The sequence below is a fragment of the Eptesicus fuscus genome, chromosome 15 (assembly GCF_027574615.1).
Source record: "Eptesicus fuscus isolate TK198812 chromosome 15, DD_ASM_mEF_20220401, whole genome shotgun sequence".
Lineage (NCBI taxonomy): Eukaryota > Metazoa > Chordata > Mammalia > Chiroptera > Vespertilionidae > Eptesicus > Eptesicus fuscus.
Window position 1 is genome coordinate 69,021,099 of NC_072487.1, and position 25,284 is coordinate 69,046,382.

General features: G+C 44.2%; 1 protein-coding gene and 1 long non-coding RNA gene across 8 annotated transcripts in view; one reads left to right on the forward strand and one right to left on the reverse strand.

The window, feature by feature from the left end:
- TNFSF8 (TNF superfamily member 8) lies at positions 1 to 24,916 on the forward strand. Its single transcript, XM_008152106.3, has 4 exons — positions 1 to 251; positions 10,460 to 10,502; positions 20,730 to 20,801; positions 22,493 to 24,916. The coding sequence occupies exons 1-4, from the start codon at positions 57 to 59 to the stop codon at positions 22,885 to 22,887; spliced, it is 705 nt and encodes a 234-aa protein (XP_008150328.2). The 5' UTR covers positions 1 to 56; the 3' UTR covers positions 22,888 to 24,916.
- The window catches only part of LOC103295699 (uncharacterized), a 362,653-nt gene that overhangs the window by 165,906 nt on the left and 171,463 nt on the right, over positions 1 to 25,284 (reverse strand). The gene's annotated exons all lie outside the window — the stretch shown is intronic.

Here is a 25,284-nt window from a genome sequence, read left to right on the forward strand (position 1 = left end):
CAGAACCGAAGCAGATGAGGAGCGATAAGGTGTGATGCGGGGAAGACTATATAAGAATGGGCCCCGGGCTGCAGCGAGCACTCCACCGAGTGGCCCCTTCTCAAGACACAGCCATGCACGAGCCGACAGGCTCCGTCACCAGCCACTGGGGGACCACGAGCCGCAGTTACTTCTGCTTCACCACGGCCACGCTGGCTGTGTGTCTCGTCTTTGCTGTGGCGACCATCATGGTGCTGGTGGTTCAGAAGTCGGTAAGTGGACTTCTCCTCCCCTTTCCTTTATGATTTACGTTCAGTTTTCCCCAGAGAGAGTCTTGGGAATCAGCTAATAAATTAGCGGGGAGGTTTAAAAATTAAAAGTACACATCATATAGAGAAAGGGAGTAGAGAAATGGGAACTTAAATCTCTAAAATACTTTGGCTTTTGGAAAGAAAGGTTTGCTGAGCTATCATCTCAAAACTTTCCAGACTCCCTGACCCAAAAGAGGGAGGAGAGCTCTTAGCTCTGATAAATGAAGGTTTAAATCAAACAGAGCCAAGGACTCTGAGCAAGGAAGAAAGCAATAAGAAAACCGGGTAACATTATTTGTACAGCTTCTTCTCACGTTTTCAGAGTCTTCAGACCAGATTCCCAGTTTCTATATTCTCAGATCAAATATTCCTGAGATTCCTGTGGCCTCATCCATTGCCAAGGGCTTTTTAAAAAACAAAACAAACAAACAAAAAAACCAAGAAGCTAAGTGTCAGAGGCCAAGGTCTGAAAGGGAAGGGGGCAAAAGGGAAGACCAGGGCCGCTTAGAGCTTTGAGCATTTCAGCATTAAAACCCCCAAGACAAGTTGAAAGCTCCCTCGCAAGTCAGTGCTTTGAAGAGCTGAGGGTGTCACAAGAAACAAGAGCCCAGAGGCAGATCATAGAAATGTTTTAACACCTGTTCCCTCTGAGACTGCTCAGAATGCTGGAGCTACAAGCCATTATGGGTGCGCTCGGTAGAGTCACACCTCTCAGGAGACCCACTTTGTTTGAAGTAAAGGTGAGCTTTGGTGCAAAAACAGAAGTGATGAAGGAGGAAGCTTTCTCATATTTTAAGAAATTGGTGTTTACAGAAAATCCACCATAGGTGTTATAAAGAGCAGTGTCTGGAAGTACCTGTTGTTGATGAATTCTTAAGTAAAGGTTTTGTTAATTGTGATAGCTTAAGAACTGCACCCTCTCCCCACCCTGCCAGAGTGAGAACGTTTCTGTTTGTTCCTTCATAGTTCCCACTTGCGTGACATTACAGCCCTGCAGAATGTGCCCTGGTTTCCCTGCCCCTCCCTTAAGCTGAAGGCTCTATAACTCATGGATTACTAAAAAGAATCGGGCTTTAAAAGGCTTTGGTATCTTTTCACAAGTGTCCTTGAGCTTTGAAATTTAAATGACACTTTGAGTCTCATATCTCCATAAAAGTGAAAGGAAACAGAATTGCTCTGTTTGATTTCGTTGGTAGAGTTTATGAAACTGGTCATTTAATGGCCTTATCTATATCTACTAAAAATAATACTCTGAAAACATTCTAGGGCACTCTTTCTTTGGTAGAGGCTCTATAGTTTTTCTGTAATTCTAATTTGATGTAAACCAAAGGTGTATCATTTTATAGCAATGGCCAAAGAAAAGAAATTGGAGTGGCCTTTAAGGTATTTAGTTAAAGGTTGCATCTAGAACTTCTGAGAGGGGCGGGGGGGGGGGGTATGATTGAGGTGGAGTGGTGATGGTGACATATAAAGCTAGAGAACTCCAGAATGGCTCTTATTCAAATCCCACTTTTAGTTTAATTGATTCTTTTCATAAAGGAACTGGCATGCATCTTTCTGCTTCATTTTTGTAAACATGGAAAATGAGGAACAGAAAGGGGACAGAGCATGCGCTAAGTCATCTTGAGAAAGTGATAGAGTCAGCTACTTGATTGCTTAATGAGAAAACATTCCCTTTTCCAATACAGACAGCAATAGAAGCACTAAGAAACTTTGTTCTCAGTCTTCTCTGGGGATCTTTATTGTCTTGTGCATCCATTTCTTTTGACTTAGCCCTCATGTTTGGATGTGAAAAGATTCATTTCACAATCTGATTGTGTGGTTTGGTATGCTGTGATTTCTTAGCCTGAGAAGTATCAGTTACTCACTTAAAAACAGTGCTAAGTATTAAGTGTTTTACACATATTGTTTCTACTAAATTGTTTAGATATTAACTGTTTTAAGAGATGAGAAGGGTTATCTCCATGAGCTCAAGCATTCAGGGAAGGCTTCCTCAGGAAGAGAGAATGCAGGCGGACTTTAGGGTAGGTGTAACTTAGACAAGTAAAGAGACTCTAACAGGACTTCTGCTTTTAAGAAAATCAGTGGGAGATACCCAAGGAATTTAAACTCACATCCCAATTAATAAAAACGAAATGGGTTCATGGCCACATAGCAGTCTGTGAGGATAGATGGGGGCAGGGGTAGAGAACCATGAGAAAGGTTTTACTGGCATAAGAAGTCACAGTTGTAGATAAAAAGGCACATGTACAAACAAAATTAAAATAAGTCATAATCTATTTTAAGTGATGGAAAGGAGCCACCTAGGGCTACCATAAGATCTCAAGTTAAGGAGACAGAACAGGAAAGTCTAACAAAAACTCCACTGGAGATTGAAGATTTGGGTTGGCTTGAGAAATGTGTATAACTTCAAGCAGGTGAGGAAGGGGGATCAAAGGGAAGGGCCCTCCTGGTCAACAAAACAACATGAGCAAAGGGATGGAGAAGAGAAGATGTAAGGCATGTAGGAAAATCAACAAAGATTGCCTTGAGGTTTGTCCTGAAGATCAAATAACTCCAAGGTCAAACTCCTTGGGTGAGACAAAGAAGTCACTTGGGTTTCAATCACAAATGTTTATTGAGCATCTACTGTGTGCAGGACACTGTTCTGAGCAATGGGGATATATATAGCCTTGAAAAAGCCAACAGAAGTCCTGCTTTCATGTTGCTTATGTAACAATAGTCTAGTAATGCCTCTGTGTCTGTGTGGTTGTACTTTGTTTTATTTACATTTAAACCAGTATATTTATTATAAAATATTATATTTAAATTATTTAATAGAAATAAACAGAAAACAAGGAAAAAGGAAAAAAAAGTAACAGTCTCTTACACCCTGCCCACCCAACCACCAATCCCCCTTTCCTGAGATAACCACCATTAACAGATACTTCCTTGTCCTTCCCAAAATCTATGTATCTACAAATACATAGTACACACATATAATTATAGTAAACTCATAATTTTCCATCTTATTTTATTGACTGACAGTATATCTTGGAGATTCATCCATGCCAATACATGGAAACCCACCTATTGTATGAGGCAGTCATACAATAGTAACCTATTGAATGACTGCATCATAATTTATCTGTGCCTAGAATTGTGTTCGCTGTGCATGTCTACAAGTATACCTGTGGAATAAATTCCTAGTGGTAGGAATAGAATGTGTATTTTTCACTTCAGTAAATACTGCCAATCAGCTTCCAAAGAGATTGTACCAGAATACTCTTGAGGAAGTAAAAGTACTACCAACGAAGAGACATCTCTTCACCTCAACATATAAAGAAAGAAAAGTAATTTATTATTGAGTGAGCACAACATAGTACACACAGGTATGTCAGGATGAAATTCCACACAGTTTACACAGCAAAGCAAAACAATACAATTTCTCTCGTCTCCTCCAGAGACAAAGGGTCAGTTAGAGAAGGAGGTAGGCTGCATGCCAGGTTGACTCTAGAAAGGACCATCTCTGTTGCAAACCAGAGACTGGGCTTGTCCAGCCCCTTGAGAGATCCATTTACATTCAACAAGATTAGTGCAAAGCAAGAGGCTCAGGATCACTAGGTTTGAAAGGAGGCCCTTTGTAGAAAGAAGCTGCCTCCTTTCTCTTTATAAGCAAAGAAAATTCCTTTTTAAAACAGCGTGGCCTTACCAAGAGTGGAGCAGTGCCTGTTTAACCTTTTGCACTCAGATGTCAAGTGTGACTCGACACGGTTAGCATTAGAATAAAGGAATCGAGAAAAAAGCAATCGAGTGCAAAGGGTTAAGGGTAGTGAGTGGGGCGGTGGTCTGGTTTTTCTAGTTTACTTTTAAGTTCCAATAAAATAAAGAGGTGTGTTGAAATGCCCTGTGATGCTTCCCTCTACCCAAGTTACTCTCTTCAATGCAGTCAATTTATCAATCAAAAAAATCTTCTGACAATCTCAGGGTCAAGCCCTATGCTTGATCCAATGGGCCGTGATGGGAGGACCGACTGAATAGGGCAGGACTTCTGTTTTCTGGGAATTCTCTCGTTTGGGGCAGAATGGCACAGAATGCCATAGACCACAGGAGAGGAAGACAGTTTCTGCTTAGGAACATCTTTGCAGTGAGGGAGGGGTTTACAGAATAGTTGGAATGCAAGCTGAGCCTCCTTTCAAGGTTAAAAGGATCATGTCTTATGCCCAGAGTTTTATTTTGAAAATGTTTAACCTTCAATAAACTAGAATGGTAAATACTCATATAACCTATATACGAAGTTGCAGACAGTGTGACCTTTCACCTACATGGATTTCAGCCCATCTACTACTTACTGCAAAGACATTCTCATAGCCAAGAGAGTTAATGTTAATTCGGTAATATCATTTAATAATGATATGCAGTCCACACTTCAATTTCCCACTTGTCCAAAGACATCTTCTACAGGCACTGTGCCCTGTTTGGTTTGGAGATCCAGAATCCAGTCTCAGGATGCACACTGCATTTGGTTATGCCTGTTAATCTAGAATGTTGCTATTTCAAGGGTGGTCCTGGAAGCTTATTAGAAATGCAAAATCCCAGGCCCCATTCTCAACCTACTGGATTGAAAACTTCGTTTTAACAAGGTCCCCAGGGATCTATTCACATTCAAGCCCGAGAAGCAATGATCCAACCATCTTCTCTGCCCTTTGTTCTTTGTTTCCATGACACTGACTTTTTGACGGGTCCAAGCTAGTTTCGTTGTAGAATAACTCACCTTTTGGATTTGTCTTATAGTGTTTACTCGTCATTATATGAGAGGAGTCATTTTTGGCAGTTATAGTGCACAGGTACTGTTTTATATACTTCTTATTGTAGCACAGCTAGAGACATATGTCAGGTTATCCCATGAATGGCAATGATGGTTAGTCACTTGATTAAGTTGGTCACCACTGTCTATCTCTTTTGTAAAACACTTCTTTTCTTTCTTACTAATGAGTAATCTATGGGGTAATGCTCTGAGGGTAGAAGATTAATGATTGCCTAGTTCTAGTACTTCCACATTTATTAGCCAGCATTCTCCGATGGAGAAGAGATCCCCACTGGAAGGATGAGGCAGGAGGAGTTGGGACAGGGCATTCCAGGTGAGGGAAAGAGTGAGCAGAGGTACATTCCAGAGGAAGGCAAGCCCAGGTGTGAGGAGAGTAATGGAGAGCCAGAACTGTAGTCAGTCAGGCTGCACAGGGGAGCAGCAGGAAGTAGACCTAGGTGGCAAGAAGCATTGATGGAGGAAGGGGAGAGGATAGGATTCCATCCCCATCAGCAGTCTAGGAAGAAATTTTCCTAAACACACACTCAGCCTCCTATAGCCATTCCCAATTCCTTGGAAAAAGAAGACCTCAGTTGTCCTAATTGCCTGTTGAGTGATGGCTTTAAGCCCTTCCTCCTCAAAGCATGGTCCATGGCTCAGCAGACTGGCATCACTGGAAGCCCATTAGGAATGCAAAGCCTAAGGACCCATCTCAGACCTACTGAACCAGAACCAGCATTTGAACAAGATCCTCACTGGGAGAATCATTACTTGGAGCCATTCTATTTCAATTCCCACTTTAACTAACCATATCAAGACAAAGACTGCTAATAAAAATCTTCTTTCTCCTGGGGATTGTCTATGACCTCCATCCACTTTCTCATAAAGTCCCAGGAGAATTTTTTGCCTCAGCTTAATCCTGCCCTACCCTAGAAAGGCACTGTGGTATGCCATCCAAGTCAACACACCTGAGTTTGAATCCTTTCCCCACTATTTTCTATCTGTGGGGTCTTCTGTAATCATTAAGTCACTTCTCTAATTATTGGTTAGTCATTAACTCTTGGAGTAAAAGCCAAATAAAATAAAGCATTTAACCACAGAGGATTAAGTGCTTTAGTCATGTTAACTTGAAAATAAGAGGCATTTCTGGCAAAGATCTCTGTGGCCCACCTCACAAGGCAGCATGAGGCCAGCAAAGAAGGGGATGTGGAATCCCCTTTGGCCATTTTCAATCAGAGAGAGAATCTTCTGTCAAAAGCAAATTTGGGAGCTGATTATCCCTGCACAGCATTGCTCTGTGAAAGGAAACGGCCTTTCAAGGTATTGAAACAAATTAAGCACATCATTAGGATCAAGAGAGTAGCCAAAATAGGTACCATTTTCAAGCATTCGTAAACACTTTATATATAACATTTTATCATTCCTGCAACAACCCAGTGGAGGGAAGGATAATTAGCCCTGTAATCACAGTGATTAAAGGAAGTGAGGACACAGAGTCCTCGGTAGGGAAGATGATCGGGATTGGGTCATTTCACCTGGATGAGCAGCTTAAATGTGACAGTTCCTCCCACCATGCACAGAAATGTTGGAGACACCCATCAGATACCCAGAGTCTAAGCCAAAAGAGGTACACTGAAGGAAGTATAGCTGGTTGGTAACCATGGAGATGAAGTTTCCTGAGCTACTCAGTGAAGTTGAGAATGACATCCTGAGAGGGTCCATTGGCTTGTGCCTGTGTCTAGCCTATGTACTTTTCCCCTCAAAGTCAAATCACTGAGCAAGATGGTTCACATTTCCCCAGCCAGGATCCGGATCACCAGGCAGGAGATGGGATGGAATTCTAGGACTGAGAGGCACCTGCCAAAGAGAAACTGATGGACAGCCTTCAGCATAGTACCCAAGGCACATACAGTCCTCAGCAAATTTTAAAAGCCATCATCCCTTTGTACCTTGCTTTTCTATCTCCAAATGGGAAGAGAGAGGAGGGTAGAATGAGCTTTCCTATAGTTGGCTTCTGAGGATAGCCAGTACTCCTGGGAAAGTGGAAAGAGCACCAGAGAACTTTGGTTCAGATCTGCTACTAACTGACTCAAGAGTCTCTCCGTTTCTTCTTCTGTAAAAATAGCTTGATGGACTGAAAGACATCTAGGCTCCCCTCTGGCTCTGATTCTCTGATCTTTCCTACCGCGGGCAACCAGGAGAAGTAGAAGACTTTGTCCGAAGAGCTCTTTAAAACAGGAATAGCCACACTCCTGTCTTGGATGTCCTGGGCATCCAAGGTTTAAGCCATAGGACTATTTCTTGTACAAAGAAGCTTTGTTTCTGACCTCTTCTGTCTGAAGTTAGGAAACCAGAAAGCCCTCAGGTGACAGACAGAGGCCTCCTCTAACCTCCTATAAATGAAGTTCTCCTCCAGATATTGCCTTTTACAACCTTACTATCCAAAGTGTGTTCTGTGGGCCAGCAGCATCAGCATCACTTGGGAGCTTGTCGGAAATGGACTCCCAGGCTCTGCCCAAACCTGCCAAGTCAGAATTTGCATTTTAGCAAATGCCTGGGAGGTACAGCAGTCCCCTCCCCACCCCATCCTTAACTGTGGTTTCAGTCGTCCGTGGTCAACTTTGATCTGAAAATATTAAATGGAAAATTCCAGAAATAAACACTTCTGAGCAGTGTGATAAAAATCTCAACAAGTCCCACTCCACCCCCCTGTCCAGTCCAGAGGATATGAATCATCCCTTTGTCCAGCATCCCCATGTTGAGTGTACTCCCCACCCGCTAGTCATTGCATAGCCATCTGAGTGGTCAGGCCCACTGTTGCCCTATCATATTGCGGTGTTTGTGCTCACACCATCCTCATTTACTTCACAATGGCTCCAAAGCCATCAGCAGTGATGCAGGCGATTTGGATATCATTTAAGAAAAAGCTAACCACAGTATCTACAGATGTCAGTATTTTCCATTGTTTCAGGCATCCATGGAGGGTCTTAGGGTGTATCCCCTTCGATAAGAGGGGACTACTATACAATCTTGAAATATTCAGACTCTTTTCCTTTTTAGCTCTTGCTGCAACTTGAAATTCTTATTATATATTTATTTGTGTATTTTAAATAACTGCTTTAATAGCTAAGCCATAAAATCCACAGGATGTTTTCCAACACTAGCTTGGTGCCTGCCTACACCAGGTGCTCATTCAGTATGTGCTGAATGTATGATTCTCTGGTAGTTCCCACCTCCCATGGCCCACTTTTCTTTTCTTTTTTTCCTGCTGTGGCATTCTCTCATGGTACCTGCATACTTTCCTTGCCAGCCAACCATGTCAATGATCTAAGTAACACACCCAAACATAGATGATTTTCTTTGTACATTTGAACATCACACTAATCAATGGTCGTGCTCGACAGTAAATTTTGAAATGCTGTTTATTGTCTCACAGAGGCAACACAGGAGGGAATTTTGTGATGTCAGGTTTTCCTATGAACTGCAAGCATAACTGAGAGACCACAATGAACAGCATTTTTATTTAAGTTAAGAGCTTTCAACTAAAACAATAAAATCATAGACTATTAGAGCAAACAGGGAAGAACATTCCAAGTCCAATTCACTTTCTTTCCCATGAAAAGCTGAAGCCCAAAAGTTTAGACTGACTTCCACCTTCTCCAGATTGGTGCTATACTAGGGCTTTGCCTTCAGGAGACTTCTAAACTCATTACAACCCACTTGGGCTGGAGAAGAGATCCATTTACCAGGAAGGCAAAAGACAGAGCACCTGGGGAAATCCTATATAATAAAAGCCTAATATGCAAATTGACCAAACGGCAGAAAAACCAGTCGCTATGACCAGTCGCTAAGACACGCACTGATCACCAGAGGACAGACACTCAATGCAGGAGCTGCTCCCTGGTGATGAGTGCACTCCCACAGGGGAGCACCGCTCAGCCAGAAGCCGGGCTCACAGCTGGTGAGCACAGTGGTAGTGGCAGGAGCTTCTCCTGCCTCCGCAGCAGTGCTAAGTAACAACAAGCGGAGCAGTAAGGAGCAAGGGGTTCAGAACTGCAAGAGGGATGTCCGCCTGCCAGCTTAGAGGACCTTAAGCCTACAAGCGGACATCCCCTGAGGGTCCCAGACTGCGAGAGAGCACAGGCCAGGCTGAGGGACCTCCCCCTTGAGTGAACAAATTTCGTGCACTGGGCCTCTAGTGATAGAATAAAAAGGGAACTCCAGATGGTCCTAGGTATTTGTACTAAACACTAAGAAAAGAAGATTTGGGCAACTGCTAACTTCTTGCTCTGATAGATTGGGAAGGTGTTTTCATCTATGTATTAATGTCTCTATGTCTTTATTAATATTGCAATCCAATGAACCATAGGAGATTCCCAACCTGCACACGTCAAAAGATGAGTAAGGCATCTCATTCCTCCTTGGCAGGACATCTGACAGATGTCTCCATGGCCAAGGTGGGAAGTGGGAGGGAGACTAGGTGTGCGGAAGTTAGTCTCTGTATAGTTAATTGGGGTGAAGAACTGTGCCCATCTGCTCTATTGCCTACTTGCTCAGTGCACCTCAACAAGACCTCCTTTTCATCCCCTGCAAACCCCCAGTCCAGGAGGCCCCTGCAGAAGACAATCTCTTTCTATCAAACTCTTACTTATCTGTGTCAATATTGATGTATATATTCATGTGTATTATATATAAAGAATATGAAATATACAGTGAATATATAAAAATATAAGATATCTGCATTTATTTATGCTATATGTTTATAAATATTTGGATAATCTATCCAATTTTAAGCTGGTAATAAATCCAGAGGACAGGTCAATTTAATTATTTCATTATCCTCATGATGTTTGGCACATAAACATTCAATTAATTCAGAATTCCCAACCACAGGAGGGATATAAATGTACCTTCCCAGGTATAATTACAACCTATTTTCACTGTTTGATGAAACAAAAATGGAAAAACCCCACATGTATTTATATTTGATTGTTCTTATATTTACCGAAGGGGGGAAAAATAACACATGTGGAGGTGACAAAAAAAGCACTAGACTGGGGGTTGAGTTGCAGATGCTGGTCCCTGAGCTGCCATAAACTTTTCATTTTCTCTCTCTCAACTCTGGTTCCTTGCCTGTGAAATGTGGATAGTAACTGAATTGCTTTTTTGATAGGCATGTTGTCAAGTAAATGCATGAGCAAGTTCATTATAACTAAGTCAGTGAATTTATCTTTTAAAATTTAAGAGTCAGATGGAAGGTGAATTCTAAATTGCACAGTACTTTGAGGACAACCAAAACAGAAAATAAAAAGGTGAGTTGTTTCAATTGAATATCTTCCTCACACCGTTTTTTTTTTTTTTTCCTTTCTTTCTTTTCTTCTAGGACTCCATTCCAACTCCCCCAGGAAAATTCCCCCTTAAAGGAGGTAAGACCTTGGGGTTAGGAGTAAATGTGTAGTGAATCATCAACATGACATCAGAGTTGATCAACAGCCAGAGACATCATGGCAGCGCCCAATAGAAAAGAGGATAGAGGGGAGGTGGGGCTGCTTAGGGTGGAGCTGCTGCAAATTGATTCACCAGAGCACGCTGTGATGAAGCTCATCCCCACAAGTCTCCCACCACCCCTCACCTCTCCCACTGATGGAAATTCTACCTCTGGCATAGGCTGTTGCATAGACATGGGCGGGAACACAAAGCAGTGTTGTGTTAAGGGCCTGAAATCTGGAGTCAGGCAAGTGAGTCTTAGCTCTACATTCCACCTAGGAGCCTCAGTTCCTTATCTTTGAAATGGGAATAATACTACTACCTTATGAAGGTATTCAAGAATCCAATGAGACCTCATTCATAAATTGCTTGGCATGGCAACCAATACATAGTAATCATTAAATAACTGGTAGCAGCAAAAATGCATAATGCAGTTGAGGACTTGGGAAAACAGACCTTCTTCTCCACCCCACCCCTCCACACTTTCTATCATTGAAATCACTAATTAATGCATTTGTCTCTACTCCAGAGGGCTGGTAAGCAGAGTTAGGGTCACAACAAAGATGAAAATGTTGAGATCATCTGAATAATCTTTCCATAGCACAAAGGAGGAGAAGTAAAGTGTTGTGTCCAAGGACATATGGAGCCAAACCTAGAATTCAGATGTCATCTCATCTCTAATCCAGTGGTCTTATCACTCAAGAACATTAACCCAACTCAGTTCTGTAATCTTTTAGAACCTAGGTAACAAGCACAGCTGGATATCCTGACAGCTCAGAGAAAAAAAGGAAAAGAGAAAGGATGGGTCATCATAGGCACCCAGGTAGAGACACCAGAACATCCTTGGGACCAAAGGAGGACACAGTGTCTAGACACAGCCTCTCACACCCACAACATCACAGTTTGGCACCTGGAGAGAGCTCCCATCATAGGCTGCCAAGCACAGGGGCTCTTACTAGTGGTTATGCCCCTGTAATAGTTTCCACCAGTCAAGAGTGGAATCAGAAAAAGGAAGGCAAGGTCACCCATTTTCTCAGAGCCAATTATTTGTAAGTAAGGGGCACTTCTTTGCTCTGAGAGTATATACTTTTCTAAAATGTTAAAATGGTCTTTCTTTTGTAAGATGAAGCTGATATGGAGGGAAAGTTAAGTTGGTTTGCTTCTTGTCCAAGTTATTTTTTGTTTTAATGATCACAATAGGCAAAATCAAAAGCTGCCCGCTCTGTATGGGTCACTGAATTTTCACTTGGGGGTAATTTCATTGATCCATGAAATCCAAAATTGTGGGCACCATGGACTAGATCACTGTCAGATCTCTTCTTATCTTGGCCATCACTGTGAATTATCAGAAGAGAAACTAATCCACAACCAGCCTCAGTTTACAATTTAATGTTTCTGCAACATTAGCATAAAAATGCTAATAAAAATCCCCACTAGGGCTATGGAACTTTTGGAAAGGGCCTTCCAGTACCTCCCTTGGGTAGATCTTACCTCCCTCCTGGGAGTGAGCAACATGGGGATTTAATGATCCCATTTTGCAGGCGAGGAGCTGAGGCCCATGCAATCAAGGCGACTTGTCTAAGGTCGTCCAAGGAGCTGCCGGTCGTCCAAGAGACCAGACCCCCAAGGTTCCTCTCCGTTTCCCTGCATGACATGCTTCAGCCATAAGCGCCCATCACCCACTGTGTCTGGTCCCTAGCTTCCTCCTGCTTTTAATGCAAGTCTACTCTTCCCTTCACTGGGCAGACTCCTGGGAAGGCGAAATAGAAAGCATAGTCCTGGGGAGGAAGACCTGGTCTCCAGAACCGACCTTCACTCCACCAGCTGGTTCTCTGGGCATGTCTTTCTCCCTCCCCGGTCTCTTCTGTAACTGAATGTACTCAATGAACTGGAAAGTCCTTTCAGCTTTGACACTTTATGATAATTCTGTTGTTTAATATGTAAATATATAAGAAAAAGTCTAACAAAGCCCTTGAGGCAATCTGCAGCCAGGGCTCCTGCACCCAGCAAGCCCGCCTTACACAGGCACAAGCAGCACATTGTCCCCTTTGAAAAGCCATGCAAGGTATTCCAGGCAGAGCGGAACCAGCTCCCAGAAACTCCTGGGAGGGTGCTCCAGGGGCAGCATGTGGTTTGTCACTGGAGTGGACCAGGGCAGAAGCCAGACGCTTTCCAGGGAGCCTGTGCCACCAGCTGATGGAAACTGTCCCCCATCAGCAGGAAATGGGCAGCAGCCCAGAGCCTGGGAAACAGGGCCGTGCCTGAGCACTAAAGTAACAGCACAGCCTGACAACCAGCTGCAGGGAAACCACGGAAAACCAAGCCCTTTGTGTAGGGAAAGGAGTGCTCAGTCCCAAGACAAAAGCTTCCTATTCCTGGCCAGGACATTGGTCACCTGCATCCACCTCACACTCGCTCCATTGTGCCTAGGACTCAGGAGACTGCTCTGGGGTTCAGCCGGGACTGTGGGCCAGCAAGAGCCGGGGGAGAACCTTCCACCACACCCTCCTCCTCTCATCTAGAAAACGGAGTTAATAAATCTCGCACAGAGCCACCGAGAGGGTGACATGGGACAGCACATACAACCCTCTCTGCCACCTGGCTGAGCCTGTGTCCTTTGGTCCCATGGTCCACTCTATTCTTTCATCACCAATAAAATGGCTTCACTCCAGCCCATACATGGCGAGGAACCAAGGGGGGCTGCCGGGAGGGCGAGGCTTGTGCTGCTTCTCCTCACCTCTTGTTCCAATCTTCTGTTTCCACCACATTCTGAACCTTCCGTGTGCTCATGTTATATGTCCAAACCACAGACGGCAGACACCTCTGCCTTCTTTCCCGAGTTCGCACAGCGCCCAGCCTTTGTGTATAGCCACGTTTACAGCAGGCTTTGGGGTGCGGAGGGAAGCTGGCGGGTGGTGCATTCCAGGCAGAGGACCATGCACATGGCGTACTGTGCCCCTGTCCCGGGAGGCCTCTGTGGCCCCATCCAGGGAGCATTTCTGCAGGGACTGCGTTCCTCTCAGGTTCAGCCCTCCACCATGCACATTGACCCCCTCTCCTTCCCACCTGTTTCTATGTCCTCCTCCTCCCATGCCCACCCCTCACACACACATACACACGGCTTCCCCTCAAACTCTGCAGAAATTCCAATTCCACTGACTTTATCTGTAGAAAAATTTTTGTCCCCTTGGTCTCACTCCCAGGTCTTCCCAACATCCCAGCAACTGAATGACAGTGCTTCCCGGCACTTGAGAAATTCTGTAGACAAGTTTTAAGTCAGTTTTCTTTTATCCCCTCACTTCATATGAATGAGGATCCGGCAGAGTAAAAATAATTACCATCGATGTGCCAAGCACTGGGCTGAGGGCTTTGTGATTCACTCATGCACTCCTCACAAGCCCCAGGGATAAATATTATCTCTATGTGTAGGCATGGAAACTGGTGCACCGAGAGGTTTACTGACTCGCCTAAGATTGCACAGTTAGCTAGGAGGGCAACAAGACCTCAAAATCCAGGCTGGCCTGCCTTGGAGCCCTTTTGCTTAACCAGAGCTGTACCACCAGACACTTAGTAACACGTGGCTACTTCCTTCCAGTGCCCTCCCCCGCTCAGTTCTCTGGGGCTGGACTTCTCCCGACTCCTCCTCAACTCTCAGCCCCTGCTCCAGCAGCTATTTTCTTGCTGATGAATCATGCTCTCCATTACTTTGGAATACGTACCTACAGTCCAGTCCTGGGACTTGAAGCAACTCACTTTCCCTTGCAGGAACTGGAATTTCCTGCTTTCTAAAATATCAAAAGTGATGGGGGCCAGCCAGATGGCCTGACCCTGGCATGGATTTTGTTTGGAGCATAACTTCCAGAAATCAAGCAAATATCTCGGAGCATAACTTCCAGGAATCAAGCAAATATCTTAAGATTTGTTGGCCATTTAACTGTTATGATTTGTAAATTTTGTGTGGCTTGGCAGACCACCTTGTCCCCGTGTCATGCCCTTGCTAAACAGAAAATGTAAGCATCAGAGCGATCAAGTAAGGTTGGCTCTCTAATTGCACCTAGTGAACCCATGCCCAAAGAAACAATAAAGCTGCCCACTGAAAGGAAATGAAGCTAAAGCACTCAGGCTGGCTCCTCACCGATCCCCAGCTATCCCTGATGTCACATGACTGCGATCCACATGGTCACAGCCCCATCAGGAGCCTGCGCTGCAGGAGAAGAGGCAGGTGGAGAGCAGCAGCCCCCTTTCCTAGAAAGACTGCAACTAGCAAGCAGAGACCTCAATTCTACTGGCTGGACTGAGGTGGATCTAGATAGCCCAACCCACCAGATGTTGTCGCTTTTTTTTCTTTTTTAATAGTAAGAGGGGGCACTTCTGCTTAGGGGGAAACTTCTTTTCAGACAGTCACAGGCCTCAGAGTGCCTATTTGCTTCTCTTTTTACTTATACACACTCACTGCAAACCCTCTCTTACACTTGCTGTCTTGTTCTTAAGGCAGAGCTAACAGGAATCAGGAATCTCTCCACAAGAAAGAAAACAGAAAATGGGCCACTCAGAATAAAGTGGGATAGGGTGCTAGAGAGGCCATCTAGAGTGCTAAGGGGATCTATACCTAATCCCACCCCTTGCCCTCAAGAGGAGAGAAGGGGTACTAGGAGGGGAGGAGTGGGGAGGAGAAAGAGGGGAGAAAGATAGGAGGAAAGGGGAGAAAAAGAAGGGAGAAATATTCTGATCCCTGAGAAATATTAAAAATTATACTTGAATTTAGCACATACAAATCGTAAGTGTCTAAATACAGAGGAAATACTTATCTTTTAACTATTTTAAGGAAAAAGGAAAGAAATAGAGGTGGGGAAGGGAGGAGGAACAGAGGGAAGAGAGAGGGGAAACAGGCCTATCCCTCAAACTTGCTTCAACACTTAATTCCACCCTAGACCTCCGGACATCACATGTGTTGGCTTATATTTCTACAAAGCCCAGCAGTGGAAGCCCCGAACCACAGGATGGGAGCCAACTGTTATTGAATATACTTTGGGTGACGGATAGAGGCTCCTTGTTATGCATTATCTCATTCAATCCTCCCAGCAACCCTTCAAGGGAGTTTATGATTGTCCTCACTTATAGGAAAATTCACAGGCTGAGTGACTAGTAAGTGGCAGAGGGAGAATTTGAACCCGAGCCAGTCTGATCCCAAGCCTAACATTCTAAGTGTGCTGTCACATTTCTGCATCTAGAATACGCTAGGAAGTATTTTCAAAACGGTATTTAAAAGGTTAGCCAATTGCACTGCAGACTCCAGATTTGCCTTTTAGCTTATAGACTTTAAAGGTGCTTCTTAAATGCCCCCAATGATATCCATTCAACCTGCATTTAGTAGAAGCAAATTTCAAGAAAATACCCATAGGATCAGATAGGTTTATCTTACATACTGCAACAGGTCAGGATTGAAAACCCCCACATCCTAAGGAACCTTCAAGGGATTCAACTGAGTGGCACCTTGATCTCAGTTTGTACTACTGATCACTTTTTATGTGTTTAACACTGAGCATGCCAGCGTGGGTAGTCCCCAAAACTGATGTTTGTAAATCCAAGGTCACCTATCAGGGAGTTTCTCCATCACTAGTGGGCCTGGTGGCATCAAGAAAGCGGTTAAGTTAAAGCCAGTTGAGGATGAACTTGGATTCCAACTCCTACCGATACTGGAGAGACTGTCCCCTAGATGTCACTGTTGGTACTCTTCTGGCTATGCTCCCAGGCGGGTGGAAGAAGCAGCCAGGACAAGGCAGATGCAGAGGCATCAGAATAACTGCTCTCCTTCCTGGGAGGATTAAATATTTTCAACAGATGGAAGGAGGATTCTGCACACTTTTCCGGAAGTGTCAGATGGCCTCAAACACTTATATACGTAATTGAGAAACTCTGATCCATCAGGTAATGCCATGAGCTGTGTTTTAATGAGCATTTCATCAGCCAGATCGCTCTGCTAAGTGGTATTGTTAGGAAAAGAGGAGTCTGGGAGGAAGGGACTACTACTTGCTGGCTGTCTCTTCTATGTCACATTCTGCATTGGCCACTGGACATCCATGATCTCGTTGCATCATCACTACGTCTGTTCATTTGGGTTGACTGTTATCCCCACTGTTATAGATGCAGAAACTGAGGGTCAGTTAGAGGAAGTGACAGGTCTGAAGCTAAAAGCCTTGACCAGAACCCAGGTTGCTTGTTCTGAGATGCACTGTATCTCATCCCGATAACCTGGACGGTGCCTGGAACGCAGACCACATACCATTCGGCTGCAGTGGTTAGTGTGGCTTGTTTTGCCACCCTGGGCATTGTTGCATCTTACTGTTAGCCTGACTGTCCCTGACAGATGACTTGTCAGGGTTCGGCACATGGGCCCGGAGTCACCTTCTGGTATTCTCCCACAAGAGGGAGCCCAGAGATTTGTTTTCTTAGCACCTCCAGTTGTCCTGTTTTCCATCCAGAGTTTATGGTAGATGCAAACCCACTTCTGTGCTCCATGGGAAGACCGAACAATAGGAACAGAGCCTTAGACTAGAAGTGTTCTGAGCCCAGCTCTGTTCCTGACCTACTGCGGGATCTTGGCCACACTTTCAGCCGTTTTGGGTTCAGTCTCCCCACTTATAGGACTAGGATCATGGTTAACTTGGCATCTAATGGCCCTTTCAGGCCTAACCTTATAAGATCTCAAGGTGGGGTCCAGTCTTCAGATTATCACTATTCTGATGTCTAGAACATGATCCTTTCAACTACCTTAAGCAACATCTCTCTTCTATGCAACTGGCTAGGAGGGTTTCATTGCCACATATTTCTCTTCGGGCTTTCAAAAAAAAAAAAAGCCTTCCAGAGGAGTCCAAAGCTTGGGAAAACAGCTTACAACTCTTTCCCATCAGAAGGCCTTGGTCTTCAGGAGAATTCAGAGTACTTGAGTTGTTTGAAGGATGGAATGCCCACAGAAGGAGTAAGGAGGCCTGGACTTTGTTCCTGCCCCGTCACTAACTCACGGGGTGACCTAGGACAAGTATGTTGTGGGGATAACATTGATGAGCACATATATTATGTGGCTACTATGCCTGGACCCGGTGACTTCTCAGGAACTTCCATTTCTATGAACCATGAAAATCCTAAGGAACCAGACTCTTTATAACCTTGATTATCCCAGAGCTAAAATGTTCTGTTCTACCACAGCAGGTGTCTGGAAAACTGAATATGTAAAGACAGTCTCCTAGTTGGGATAAAGCAACACACCCACAAAGGCAGATGCTAGGACTAACTTTCCCCCCTGTAACAGGCCTGGCAGTGTACAGCGAGTCTACACAGCCTACTAGAACAGGCCAGAAGGGCCTTTCTAGATCATCAAATCCACACTGCTCTTCATCTAGCTAGGGACACGAGAGCCCAGAGAGGGGAAACTCCCAGGTCCCCAACTCAACCATGACTTACAGAAGGTTCTCATTTTCCCCATGTAAGTCTTTAGCTCTTCAAACTAACGCCCACCCCCAGACATGACATTCATCTGGGAAATGAATGAAACAGGGAGTGTGCTGCTCCCTATGCTCCCAGCATTCCATATTCCAGGGATATGACAGGATTCCAACTGTATGTAACACTAGCTATTCACAAGTCACTCCTTCCTGTCTTCATAACCAAAAAAAGTCAGATCATGGTGCCCAAGGGTGATGAGGAGACAAGAGCCACATATAAAGTTCACCCAGCTCTTGGTAAGAGCCCCGCGACCCTGTAAAGCCACCCAATGCCTCTTTGAATGGCACCAACTGGTCAAATATTTGAGGTGCCAGTACTGTAACTTCCAATGTGGTTTGTGTGTCCTCAGTTGAGGTCTTCTCACTGCCTCGCCTGAGAAATGGGGATAAGAGCAGCGTTGGCCATTAGCTGAGTGTGTCATCTCCTTAAATGTGCACTTGGAGCCTCAGCGTGTGGGCCCCGCAGAGCAGGCTGCGCCGTCTTCCTGCTGACAGTCTCCTCGTCAGGTGGCAAAGGCACCTCTGGGCTCCTCTCCAGGTTCAGCCACCCATTCATTCCATGTGCAACTCCTCCAGCATACTGGGTCCCAGCCCCTTTTCCTTAGCCCTGTCATGGGGATCTGCCCATGTTTTTCCTTTCACTTGAAACTATCTAAAAGGTTCTTTAAGAACAATTAAAACACACCATGCCATTTGACTTCAGGAAATGTAAATGTTTCAAAATAAGATGTGTGTTTTTCCATCCTTGGGTTTCTCAGAATTACAACTGAGGTCAACCCAGCAAACATGCAAAGAGCAAAGGGGAAAGAACAAAAGCAGTTGCATGTGTGAGAGGCAAGCCCAGGCTTGTACTTCTGCAGTCATCTGCCTACAGAAGCTCACCTGAGGTGGTGTGCTGTGGGGGGCCTCTGGCCTATGAGCAGAGTCTGTCCTCACTGGGATATGATGGCCTCAGTCCAGGGCACGAGTTTATCCTCTCATGTAATCTAACCAAACCTGCAGGACCAATGGGAGAATGAGCCCGCGTGTTATCTTAACCCAGAAGGGAAAAGCAAGCCAAGCATTCCATTTACCTTGCTCATGCCTTGAGCACTTAGCTAACTTTCACAGAGGGAAGGAAGAACTGGATGATTCAATTCAACAAACATTTGTGGAACATCTTCTGGGCTGAGCAGTGGGGAATGGATGAACAGTAGTCTCTTTACAGTTCAATGGAGGAAGATAAGGCAGAGGGAAGGGTCAGAGAAATATGAGCTATTATTATCATTACTAGCACTACTATTGCTACTATTATTATTAATTAGGACAGAAGATGAGGGATGAGAACCCAGGGAGCATGGATGCCATGTGGAGGAGCGTGGCCCTGATCCTGCAGAGCCTTTTTAAAGGTTGAGGACAGACAAGGATGAACACACCCTCTGCTTCTGCTGAAGGGGCCTCTAGCAGCAAACCTGTTCAGATAGCAGAAGGAACTCTCCACTTAATGTTCAACCTTTCCAGGTCCAGTGCTGTGAAGAACCAGGAGAGATTTTGCTCGGGACTGGGAGGAGAGGGCAGTGAGGAAGACTGTGAGCCTGAGTACTGTTCAGAGGCCAGTAAGCAAATTCATGGCTGAGGTGGCTTCAAATGAATTGGCTCCTGGCTGCCTGGTGTCTGATGGATGGAATGAATAGTCATTTGTGATGACATCATCCAAAAGCTGTCAATGTCTGGTTATAGATCTACCAGTTTTACAGCCAGGGAAACCAAGGCCCAAAAACGAAAGGGAATTTATCCAGAGTAAGTTGAATTCATGAGGGACTGCAGGAAATGTGTAACTTGGTTCTCTGCATACAAAAGAGTTACTATAATAAGAAGCTAAGCCACCATCACCAACGTATATATTTTAAATATTTTTATATCTTAAATATCATAATGATATAAACATTGTCTTTTTCCACCAAGGGAGCTTATGATAGCAGGCTTCCTGCTTAGAACTCTTTGATCCTATATCCTCTTAAAATTGAGCATAAGGATGTGTTTATTCCCACTGTCTAGCAAAACAGCTTCCTGGAACCATGTACACTTGGAGGTGAATCTCAGCATTTCCGCCAACCTGCTTGACCTTGTACCACTGACCATGTCTAGGCGTCAGGATTAACCTTGCAGAGTTATTCTTAGAATTACATGAGCTGAAATATGTACAGGTACCGCGTCCAGTGTTTGCTGCCCTCTTACAGGAAGGACAGCAACAATTTCCATCCATATATTGTCCTGACTGCCTCCGCTGGCTGAGTGACCTGGGACAAGGTACTTAATCTGTCTGGTCCCCAGGCTTTTTCTCTCTGTCAAAGGGACTTAATACCTCTCTCATGGAGTTGCCCCAAAGATGAAGTGAGGTGAGATAGGTAATCAGACAGGAATGGCACCTGGTACACATAGGAACCCAGGTCATATATGTTTTCGTTCCCCAACTTCCAAGGTCTTTTGTAAAAGCCCAAGGGGAAGCAATCAACTTTTTAAAATCTAAGGTACCTGATGGAAAAATGAGAAATACACAGATTTCCTTTACCCCAAATGAAAACAGAATGGTAACTGTCTCCATCAAAGGATCACAAAAAAATGGTCTGGTGTCTCCAGTTCCCAGAGCAGAGAAAGACAGTTCACGTGTGCTCTCATTTTTAGGAAATTGCTCAGAGGACATCTTATGTATCCTGCAAAGGGCTCCTTTCAAGAAGTCATGGGCCTACCTCCAAGGTCAGTAACCAAACCCTGGGACCCCAACCACCCAAGGGCCACTGCCTGTGGCCTTCCTGAAACGTCTAAGCCAGAGGTCACAAGTAGAGGCCCAAGGCCGAATGTGACCTGCAGATGTATTCTGCTTAGCCTATAACCTTTTTTTAATAATCATTTGAATTAAAATTCCTTATGGGGAAAGAGAAGAGAGTTACTCTAAAACTACAAGGCTCCTCCTTCCTCAGCCCCATTCTCTCCTTCCCGTTGCCTACATGCCCCTGAAGGCATCTGGGCTCCAACTCCACCACCTCTCTATTCCACCACCTACAAGTTGCAGGCCACGTGCACAGTGCTTTTCCTCATACAAGGGAATCAGGCTCTTAAGCTCTGCCTCTATCAATTATTCCCAAGGGGACCACAAAACTGCCCTGTCCCCAAATTGACAGCTTAATGAACATGTCAGCACAGGGCCTATTTGCATATTGCAGCAAGGTGAGGCCCCTTCTAAATGAAATAATGAGAGCTACTTACACCAGGAAAAATGAGATCTGGAAAAGATATCCAGGATTCTCTGAATAGCCCTTCTGCTCATTTTAGAAATTCAATTTTGCAGTTAAATTAGTTTGCACTTTTCAATTGAATTGCAATGAGGTTTAAAGGGAAGAAGTCATAGAGGCAATTAAAACGAACACACCAGCTTCCCAGCTCTGAAAGGCACCCTGACCGATCAGGGCTGATGTTCACTTGTTAGGGCTCAGAAAGCCTTGGCTTCTGACATGAACATGTTGGCTTAGAGGATCTGCTAATGCTCTGCTTTTCTACAAGCCCCAGCTGGGAAGAGCCCCTTAAAGTGTCTAAATGTAAAGGGTCTACACAGTCATGTTTGGTTGCCCTTTCAAAGAGAGAAAAACATTCAAAAATTTAGACAATGAATGGCTAAAGGATGCATCTTAATGTGAAAGCAAATAGACTAAGATTATCCTGGCCATCTTGATGCCTAAATTGGTTACTAACTGAACACAAATAAATGTCCTATTTCTGATATTTTGTGCAATGCCTCCCAAACAGTAGTCCTCGCATTGATCAATCATTTATTGATTGATTGAAAAAATGAACGAGCCCTGGCTGGTTTGGCTCAATGGATAGAGCATCAGCCTGCAGACTGAAGGCTCCAGATTTGGATTCCGGTCAAGGGCGCATGCCTAGGTTGCGGACTTGGTCCACAGTAGGGGCAGCCAATCAATGATTCTCTCTCATCATTGATGTTTCTAACTCTCTCTCCCTCTTCCTTCCTCTCTGAAATCAATAAAAATATATTTTTTTAAAAATGAGCATGATAGTCCAGAACTTGTGGGGAATATAGCCCAGGAGCTTATAGTCTGAAAAGGCAAAGATAATAATTATAATAACAGAATAATGTAATAAGTGGAAAACAATTCTGTATGAGGTAGAGGCCCAACACCATGTGTGTTCAGACTCTTAGCTTTGGCATTGGAAAAAGGGAAGAGGGACAGTTTTGTAGCTGTGCCTTGAATATTAAGCAGCACCTAGAAAGAGTAACACAGAAGATATTCTGGATGGTTGGGACAGCAGATAATATTATAGAAGACAGGAGTCTTAAAGGGGGAACTTTGAATAAAGGCTTCAAATTTTCCCATCTGCACCTGCATTCTGCCCAATAATTCTGATTTTGTTTTTCCTTCTCTTTCCAGTGTCAAAGCACATAAACAAATCCAAGTTGTCTTGGAACCAAGATGGCATTGTCCATGGACTCAGATATCAGGATGGGAACCTGGTGATCCAGTTCCCAGGTTGGTACTTCATTATTTGCCAACTGCAGTTTCTGGTGGAATGCCCAGAACATTCTGTTGACCTAAAATTGGAACTTCTCATCAACCAAGATGTCAAAAGGCAGACTTTGGTGACAGTGTGCGAGTCTGGAGTGCAAACCAAAAACATATACCAGAACCTCTCTCAGTTCCTGCTGGAGCACCTCCAGGTCAATACCACCATCTCGGTCAAGGTGGATAAGTTCCAGTATGTGGATACAAATACCTTTCCTCTTGAGAATGTACTGTCCATCTTCTTATACAGTAGTTCAGACTGAACCCTTTCTCCTGGCCTCTACCACATAGCACCTCATCCATCCAACACTTGGGCAAAAAGGAAACTAGACCAAGACTGAAACCACAAAGGGTATTACATAGTATGCATCTCCTTCTGTCTCTTGGGAAGATACAGCTCCAGGGATAAAAAGAGAGTTTTGAGTGACGTATCTTTCAGAGAGAAGACAGAGAAGCAATGTCGTGTGGTGGACAGAGTCCCCAAAGGGAATTGGAAGGGATGGATGTATGCCCCAACCACTAACTCACTGTATGGCCTGGACCTATTCCTTTCCCCTCCTTGGAACTCAGGATCCATGTCTGAAAAATGAAGGGGCTGGATTTGAATCTCTCCATCTCAGAAGACCAGCCTCTCTCATCACAGACCTGGGAACTAAGATTTCAGATAGCGTTCTGGAAGCCCCCAACCAAAGGGAAGGCCCCCCCACCAGTGTGAAACCAATGGTACTGGCAGCATCTGGCTGCATGCCACCTCAGCAGAGTCAGAATTTGGAGACAAGGTTCAGGGAACCTGCCAAATGGTGTGAACTGTAGGACCTAAAATGCATAAAAGAAAGGACTGCCAAACTGACCACCCAGAACCAAAGAGGCCTTGTGGATATTTGGGAAACCATCTGACCAGGCTTGACTCCATTCCAGTTAAGATGGACAAGATCTCAACAACAGACAGTTTTTGTCTCCTGTCAGGAAAGTGCTATGCCTTCAGCACACTCGGAAATCAGCGTGCAATGGTCAGGAGATGCAATCATTTGGCTAGGGCATAGCTGCTGCCATCTTCCACATGAGCTCATCCTGCTCCCTGCTTCAAACACCTCTCAGAAAATCATTTCTGTGGGAGCTTTTAAAGCCCCACAAAGTTGTTGATAAACAATGACAACCTTGGAAATGGCGAAAAGGACTTCTCTGCACAATGGCAACCTTGTCTCCTGATTTGGATAACCAGGAGATTCTCTAGCTCCATCAACCCTTACAACTGTCCATCATCTCTGAAGCAGAATCTTATTATTTGAAAGTACCATTGGACTTAAAGTGTAAGCCGCTGAGGTTATTCCTCAAAAGGGGCCCTTAACTGCTACACAAAAGAATGAAACAAAATTTGCATTTTCTCAAGAAGGAAGAGAGAAAAGAAAGGCGTTGAAATTCAGGAAAGTTTGTCAAAGAATAGAAAAGATCTAAAAGAAGGGAAAAAATCAGCAGGGGTGGTATGGATGAGAAGGACTTGGGAGAACAGAATGACTAAAGGGAAATTTTAAGTCCTTTGCTGAACAGCATGCTCTGTTGACTCCTCCTAGGTCAGTGAAATACTCAGTAAAAGTCTACATTTCTCTTCAATGCTTCTGTGAGTAGATTCTTGGGGAGCAGGGTGCATTGGAAGAGGTGTTGCACTCAGTAAGACAAGAGGCATGTGATAACAAACACAGATTTTGAGGGCCCAAAACTCGAGAATAAGGAGGCCTCTTGGCATTTGAGTCCTACCCTAACTCTGTAAGACAAATGAATCTTGCTTTAAACCAAGTCATTCATGCATTCCTGGAAAGGTATCTGCAACCTAAGCATGTGTCAACTAAGCAAATTTTTTACTGTTTCATATTCCAACTCGAGAAAGATTCCATTTGCACTTTTCACCAACCATCCTCTGAGCAGAGGTGCCTGACTTGGACATTATGAATGATTCCCAATTTCAGTCTCTATCAAGCAATACTCTGAGAGCCAACAGCTGAAGACATAGGGAGCACAGCTTAAAAGGAATCTTGTAGCAAGACAAAACAATAAAAGAATAATCTTTAGTAATTCACCTGATATGTAGGGGGTGGACAACCTAAGAAGTTCAAACCTAAATTCTGTTACTCTCTGAGGGTTAACCAGCCCCTGGGAATATTATGAGCAAATGACACAATGTATGCAAATAAAATAAATGATTTTTGTAACTGGGAATTCAGGCTACCTAAAACATTATGTCTCTTTGGTAAAAACTCAACTGCTCTTTCCTCCACTCCCCAATACACACACACACACACACACACACACACACACACACACACACACACACTATACTTGTAAAACTTGTAGAGGATGAGTTGATGAAAAAGTAACAAGTCAATGAAGACTAACTGTATTGCTGCCCTTGGGAAAATTTATGCCATTGATTATTCTGACAAGGCCAGAGCCTTCAGTCAAGAAGATACAGTAGTCATTTGTGTCATCTCTGGAAAGATCCTGAGAGATCAGCAGAGCCAATGTTTGAAAGGAAGCCCAGTGAAAAGCAAGAGCTTGCCAAATCCTTACACATGATCAGTAGCAGAGCCAGGATTGGAGTCCAGCCTCCTATCTCCACTATTTCCCATTGGGCTTTATTGGTCGCCTTCCACAGCCTTTCTTTT